The 6,789-nt window shown below is 56.5% G+C and overlaps 3 protein-coding genes across 3 annotated transcripts in view; 1 reads left to right on the top strand and 2 right to left on the bottom strand.

Annotated features, from left to right (window-relative positions):
• LOC113211625 (UNC93-like protein MFSD11) overlaps nucleotides 1-6,789 on the bottom strand; it is a 50,187-nt gene that overhangs the window by 7,242 nt on the left and 36,156 nt on the right. Inside the window, exons 2-4 of the mRNA XM_052270417.1 lie at nucleotides 535-704; nucleotides 156-423; nucleotides 1-74 (exon numbers count right to left, since the gene is read on the bottom strand). Coding sequence (XP_052126377.1) covers nucleotides 1-74; nucleotides 156-423; nucleotides 535-704 — 512 coding nt within the window. The remainder of the gene's footprint in view (nucleotides 75-155; nucleotides 424-534; nucleotides 705-6,789) is intronic.
• The window catches only part of LOC113211624 (ruvB-like 2), a 23,454-nt gene that overhangs the window by 12,757 nt on the left and 3,908 nt on the right, over nucleotides 1-6,789 (top strand). The gene's annotated exons all lie outside the window — the stretch shown is intronic.
• The window catches only part of LOC113211623 (dihydropyrimidinase), an 18,289-nt gene that overhangs the window by 10,897 nt on the left and 603 nt on the right, over nucleotides 1-6,789 (bottom strand). The gene's annotated exons all lie outside the window — the stretch shown is intronic.

The following is a 6,789-nucleotide window of genomic DNA, read 5'->3' as shown; positions in this document are numbered from 1 at the left end:
TCGTCGCTCAGGTCGGCGACGACGGCGGGCCGCAAGAGCAGCACGAAGACCAGCCCCAGCGCCGCGACACCGAGCTGTCAACCGACGGATCCGTTTAAAACAACAACGCAATGGAGAGTTGGAACTCGAGTCCGAGTACGACGACGACGACTCACCAGCACAGAGAAGACGAGCTTCCGCGTCGCCTCGTCGATGTGCGTCTTGCCGCTGAACACGAACACAACGAAAATGTTGCCGAAGAACATGCTGCACTGCAGCATGGCCCAGAACACCCCCGAGTTCCGCGAGATGGTCTCCTTGGTCGAGTTGAGCGTCAGGTAGTTGCCCTGCCCCGTCCAGATGATGGCCGCCCCGAAGCCGATGACCGCCGAGCTCACGTACAGCAGCCATGTCGATGGGTACAGGAACGTGGAGATGAAGAACCTGAGGGGGCAGAGAGGCACGTTTACTTAACTTCAAGTGAGTAACACGGTTTTCGCGCGACGCTGAAACCTGTACTCGGTTTGGGAGCTCACGGCTCGTGTCCTCACGTACCCGTAGGTGACGGCGCCCAGGCAGATGGCGGCCCGCGGTCCGATGACGGAGATGATGGAGGGCGCGGCCCAGTTGCAGACGGCGAACACGGCGTAGATGACGGCCAGGCTGGTGTAGCCCGTGCCGGTGAACGAGGGGTCGTCGTCGGTGATGCTCTGCAGGACCGTTTGCTGAAACAACGACAACGACGCGGCGCCGGTGAGTGACAGTTAGTTTAGTTGGCGACCGACCGCGTCAGAGCGCCTGCCGGGTAGGCAATGAGCGCACGCGTGTGCGGCGGGACTGCATAGGGCGCAGGGGCCCGAGCAGCTCCTCATCCTCCCCGTGGGGCCGACGGCGGGGAGGACCGCGGCGTACCGGAGGACGTCGGGGTCAGGCCCTTGTAGTGAGCGCCCTGCTCCCTGCTCCGCGGTCCTGCCCCGGCCACCGCCGCCGCCGCGCCGCGGGAGCAGACGGAGCAGGAAGGAAACATGGAGGGAAGGACGCCGAGGTGCGCTTTTTGGCCCGCAGCCCAGGAGGGGAGGGCGCGCCGGGGCCGGCCGGCCGGCGGGCGGGAGAGGACACGGCCACGACCAGCGCGGCCAGGAGCGCGCGACGCGACGACATGGGGGCCCCAGCCCCTTGCCTGCCCCGCGCGGCGTGGCGTGGCGTGGCGGGTGGAACAACAGGGGCGGCAGGTGCGCGCTCACGCCGGCGCGAGGCCATGCTGTGCGTCGGCCAGCAGCACAGCAGACCTACAAATCAAACGGCCTGTTCCGCTCCATTACCGGCGCTCCGGCCCGGTCCGGCACCCGAGGTGGGCTGCTGGCATGGGGCCGCTGCGCCTGGCGGAAGCACGGCATGACGACTGCTCCATGATATCTCATGGCTGCCCACCCCGGTGCCGGTGGTGTCCACCTCCCCAACCCCCTCACCTTTTTATCGTCCCCTTGATTAAAATGTAGACATGAACGTCGCCGTGACCTTAGGAGGGCCAGCCAGTCGCACATACGTATGTACAGCAGCAGGAAGCTGGTGCGTCTTTGAGTCCGCCGTGTGGTGACTTTTTCCTCTGGCGCACCGGACTTGTTTTTTTTGCCGTGAGTCCAGCAGCAGACGCAAAAAGAAAAGCTAGTCGCCCGTATTTGCTGTAAGGTCACCGTGCCCGCGGGGACGTTTGCATGTTAAACCAATGGGCAATTGCTTCAAGTGAGGTCCTTTACCCCACCAGCCTCTAGACGGGGCACAGTGTGAATTTGCTGAAAAGTTAACTTACACACCACGAGAATGTTTTTGTTTGGAGGAATTTTTCCGACCGGTCCGTGCGAGCCCATCTCCGGCGGGCGCGGGTCGGGTCGGGTTCGGGATGAGGCCGGGATGCTGTATGCTGCTGGTCCAGACGACACACATCATCCCGATAAACGGGTCGAGACAATTGTTTGCTGGCCAGCAGAAGTTTCGCATATTTGTTATTTTCACTTTCGCTTCTTCCTTTTTATTTTGTCTTTATTTCCCTTTCGCATTTTGCGCAACGGAACGCACGCACACGATGCGAAAACGAGGTCAACAAAAGAAAAGACGCGTCATGATTTCCCCCGCGCGCAAAATTTCCCTCCCTCTCTCTCTCTCTCTCTCTCCCGCGCATCATCAGATACGTAATAACAATGCGTCGTCGGCGGGTCCGCCCGCTACTGTCCTGGACGGCTCTGACCCCGTGCCCCGGTGACCCCGCTCGGGGGCCCCGTGGCGAGCCCGGGCGAGCCCCCCGGCGGCCTCGCGCTGCTCTCGACCTCGGTGGTCATCTCCATGGCCGCCGCGCCGAGCGACCCGCCCGCATAGGCCGCCGCCCGCCGCCCCTCCGAGCGCCCGCCCTGCGCCCTGCCGGGTGGAGGGAGGAGGGAGAGGGCATTCAAATGCTGGCGGTCCATGATAGCACTGGAATCGCAAGTGTTCCACTGGAAACTGCTAAGGGAGGTGTTTTAAACACACTTATTGGCGGAGCAGTGTTACAATTATTTGACCACGTCACGTTCATGTCACATGATTCTGAATGAAACTCTTAATGCGCATGTGCTTCTCCGGAGTAGAAACACCGGCACCAAGTTTTAGGTCCGCGTATTCGACATGTTGCTTTATTTTCCGACGGTTAATCGCTCCTCAGAGGTTTCTTTCTCCTGTAAAGTTAATCTTGAAACATGCTTTGTGAGAATGCATGCAGACACTCGTATATCGTACGGCATCTGCTGGATGACTTTGGTGCAGCCCCGCGCTGCCCCGCGCAGTGACGCACCGAGACGTGCAGGCAAGCAGACCCCGTGTCACCCCGTGTGCGCAGCGTTTGCTCGCGGAAAGCCCCACTGCGTATCTGAACAGACTCGGCCAAGGCAGCAGTGACCAACATTGTATTTGCAGTGTATAAATAAAAGTAAAATAAAACAAAAACACTTTGCTCGGAATGCACGCTATAGTTTATGCGGCACCACGCTGTCGCCTAGGGCCGCCCCTACTAGGGTGAAGCGTGGGAGCTTCAGAGCAGAGTACTGCTCTGAAGGTGGGAGATTCGGCCCGCCCTGAGAAGCGTGCTCGTCCCGGCTCGTCCCGGCTCGTCCCGGCTAGTCGCTAGTCCGCCTCGTGTCTGTCCGCCCCTCGGGCGTAGTACAAGAGCACAATAGGCCGTCGTCCAGAGATCAGCACGCTCCGCCGCAAAGCTGACTCTGTACTGCATACTGTTGGGTGAATAATTATTTCTCGAATCTGACGACTAGTTCGTACAGCAAAGGGCGAGGCATAGGGTCAATAACTAACAGTACGTGTATCGCAAAAAATTACTCTGAAAACTCAACAGCAATCATCAATGATCGCTGAGTTTTCAGCATACAATGTACACTGTTGAGTTTTCAGAGTAACAAATAATTATTTTCACATCACACCACATTTAACGTTTTCATAAAAATTAAAAGTTTCTACAGACAATTTGCTATGATTTTTTTGTACGATATAAGTAAATGTGTGAAAGAAAAGCGTGTAATTTGGTGGCGGCCGACGGGTTGGCGGGTCACCGGGTCACAGTTCGGAGGCGATAACACTTTGTCGCCCGCTTTGTCTCGTCTCGCCGTCTCGTCACGGACGGCACGCGCCGAGGCGGGAGGGGAGGTAGGGAGGGAGGAGAGAGGGTCGAAACGGGCGTGCCGAGTCCACGCCACACTGCAGATTGTCAACGCGAAAAAACATGAATGGGAGCAGTGAGTGGCGATGAGTGGGTGTGATGATGAATGAATAACAACATACGTTCGGTACCAAGAGCGCGATAATTGTAACGATGGCCACAAAAAAAGACAGAGAGAAAAAGAAATAAGACCTTCCTCCCCCGGCGGTCGGCCATCAGCGTGGGCCATCAGCCATGAACCGCGCTAAAGGCTCGGCGGCGACGTACTTGACGGGGCTGGTCCGCGCCGCCCTGGCGCCGCCGCCGCCCCCTCGCCCGCCACGCCCCGCCAGAGCTGCCCCCGTTACCTATTTCCCCGAGGGCTTCCCGAGGCGCTATCTATCGGCTGATTACCGCAGGCACCGCCAAGTAATTGGGCGTCCCCGGCGTGTCGTAATGAGAGAGTGCTCCGACACGGCGCGCGACACGCCCGCCGCTGCTCCAGCATCGACTTTGGATCATATTATCGCCGTTCTTTGTCAGTGTTTATGTAATACCAACCTAACAACCCACCCCCCTCTTTACCCACATTGTGAATGAATTTGTGTGGTCTTACTTAATGTTCCCTCGTCTGTGTGGTATTTTTTCTGACTTTTTTTTCCTTCTAGCGAAGAATATTTGTGATGTTCTCTAACAAAAAATCAAAAACAACAACAAAAAACTCGTGATACGTGATCAACCGATAGTTAGAAAGAGTTTAATCTACAATGCGTGACACCATTACTCTGTTTTCCTCAGTTATCGAGTGCGCAATGTGCGTGTAGAGTGATTTCTTCCCCCCCCCCTTTTTTTTGCTTCTGTCCGAACGGCCTTCACGCCGTTGACACACATTATCGAGAGGATGCGCCACTCCCCCCCGCCGACCCGCACCTGACTGGGGGGGACCAGAGCAGACCGCGCGAGAGCTCATTTTGTTATCGGTATTATTGGGCTTTCCCTCAGCACGGATTCTTTCCGCTGCCTCCCGAGCCGCACCTTTCTCACGGCTCGGCAATACCGAATCGAATTCCACTGATTGCAAAGGATCTCTTGAGATCTGCCTGTTAGCCATGTGTGCGTAGATCTACTGCAGGCCTTCTATAGACCTTCTGCAGCCCTTCTGTTCGACATCTGTACCAGGCGGCTGATTCACGCCACGCACTTCTGTAGTTATGCCGTACCGCATGCACGAGTGCGGGCGGGCTTGCCTATCGCCCCTGTCCACGGCGCCTTACGAGCCGAGCGAGTAGGCAACCCGACCGCACCCGTGCATGCGGTACAGCATAACAACAGAAAGGCGCGGCGTGAATCAGCCACCTGGTATAACTTCTGTACGATTTCGGGAGAAGTGGCTTCCTCGGTAGGACTTCTGTAAGACTTTGAAAATAAGTTACAGGACACCCAAAAATTCTTTTGATACAATAACAATGAAGTTTCGCTTTCACAACCAATTATATGAGCTACTGCAGCTTGTTATTGTCTGTCCGACAGAGAGCCAACACGTTTAGCCATACCAGCTAATACCTAGTTTTGATACGGCATATGGGCACCGTCCGACTCCCGCCCGTCATCTCGGCGTGATAGCCTGACGGACACCTTAGTATCGGCTTAATTTTCGGCCGGGCTGCCGCACCTGCTCGCTGGTCGGGCAGACTTCTCTGCTTTTGTCACCAATATAAGAGGCCCCAACTTTCTGGCCCGAACTCGACCTGGCGCTGTTGTTTCCAGCTTACGCCTTGTGATCTCCATCGCCGCCGACTTCCACATCTTATTCTCTCGGTTGTGCCATCACTGCCATCTCCCTCTCTCCCGCCGTGAGCGCCCGTCCCCATCCTCCTCCCCGAGCTTGTTTTCTAATTGAATATACGACGACGCATCGTGCCGGCGGAAGAGAGCGAGAGAGGGAGAGAAGAGAGCGAGCGTACACATTTGAGCTGACAGGCCACGACGGGCTCGGAGAGCGCTGCACGGCACCGCGTGGAACAGACCCGCTTAGACGATATGCCCTCCTCCCACATATAAAAAAAAAATATATTACAAAACAACAACTGGGAAGCAAAAATAGGCACATCGTGACATGGCCATGAATCATGACAATGAGACAACAAAAAGTAATTCAAGGTTCAATCACGAGCGCTAAGTAATGGGTCGGATAATAAAGTCTTGTTTTTTTTCGGCTTAGCGTGGGCGGGCAGCACACTCCCGATAACAAGCGCCATCCATCCATCGGGCGTCAATGCCATCCCGGGCCCGGGGGCGAGGCGCTCCCTGCTCCGCGAGGCTCCGCGAGCCCACAAGGCTATCTGCCGGGGGATTATTTGAGCCTTTCGCCCCCGCCCCCGCCTGACTCGCCGAGGGGTCCACAACTTGGAAATTTCGCGACCCCGTTTAATATATTTAAAAGTTAAAAATTCGTGAATAATTTGTTTGTGAATAAGTAGTGGTGAACACTACAATATGTTGAGTGAATTCCTGTGAGTTTAATGAATATAAATGAATAAACGTGAAGATAAGCGAGTATCGACAAAAAAGTAATGAAATACTATAAACTTTTGTTTGGCCCGTGGTGAATATCCGAAAGTTGTTATGGACCCCTCCTCGGCCCGTCTGTGATGGGCCCGCGGCCCGGCCGATAAGGTGGCCCGCGGCCGCGGCACGCGACTCAACTCATGACGAGACACGTGACCCGGTGTGTTGTGTTGTCGAGCAGGCGAGAACGAGAGACTTTTTTTTTGCGAGCGTTTTTGTACGTTTTGCAGTCAGAGCAGCTGGCGCGCACCTTTTGCCGGTCAATCGGCAATAATAGGGTGGCCCCCTCCTGTGCGGCACAGGCCCCGCGGGGAATTTCTTATACCGTACCGCGTGGAGCCGTGCGGGCGCGCTTGCCTACCGTGGTGGGCCACCCTGTATTTTCAGCCGCGTGGTCAATTAAATATTTAAACGTATTGAACGTCTGCGCAGGGCCGCGTTGGGGTCACGTCGGCGGAAGGGGGTGGACCCGGCGGTGGCGTGGCCCTGAGGAGGCCGTCACACCGTCACACCTGCCCGCGCGGCCAGCAGACGCGGTGGCGTCAACTTGTCGCTTCCGTGCG

Source organism: Frankliniella occidentalis, unplaced genomic scaffold, assembly GCF_000697945.3.
Source record: "Frankliniella occidentalis isolate FOCC.00 unplaced genomic scaffold, Focc_3.1 Scaffold123, whole genome shotgun sequence".
Taxonomy (NCBI): Eukaryota; Metazoa; Arthropoda; class Insecta; order Thysanoptera; family Thripidae; genus Frankliniella; species Frankliniella occidentalis.
Note: the sequence above shows the minus strand (reverse complement) of the source record. Positions and strands in the feature narration are given on the sequence as shown.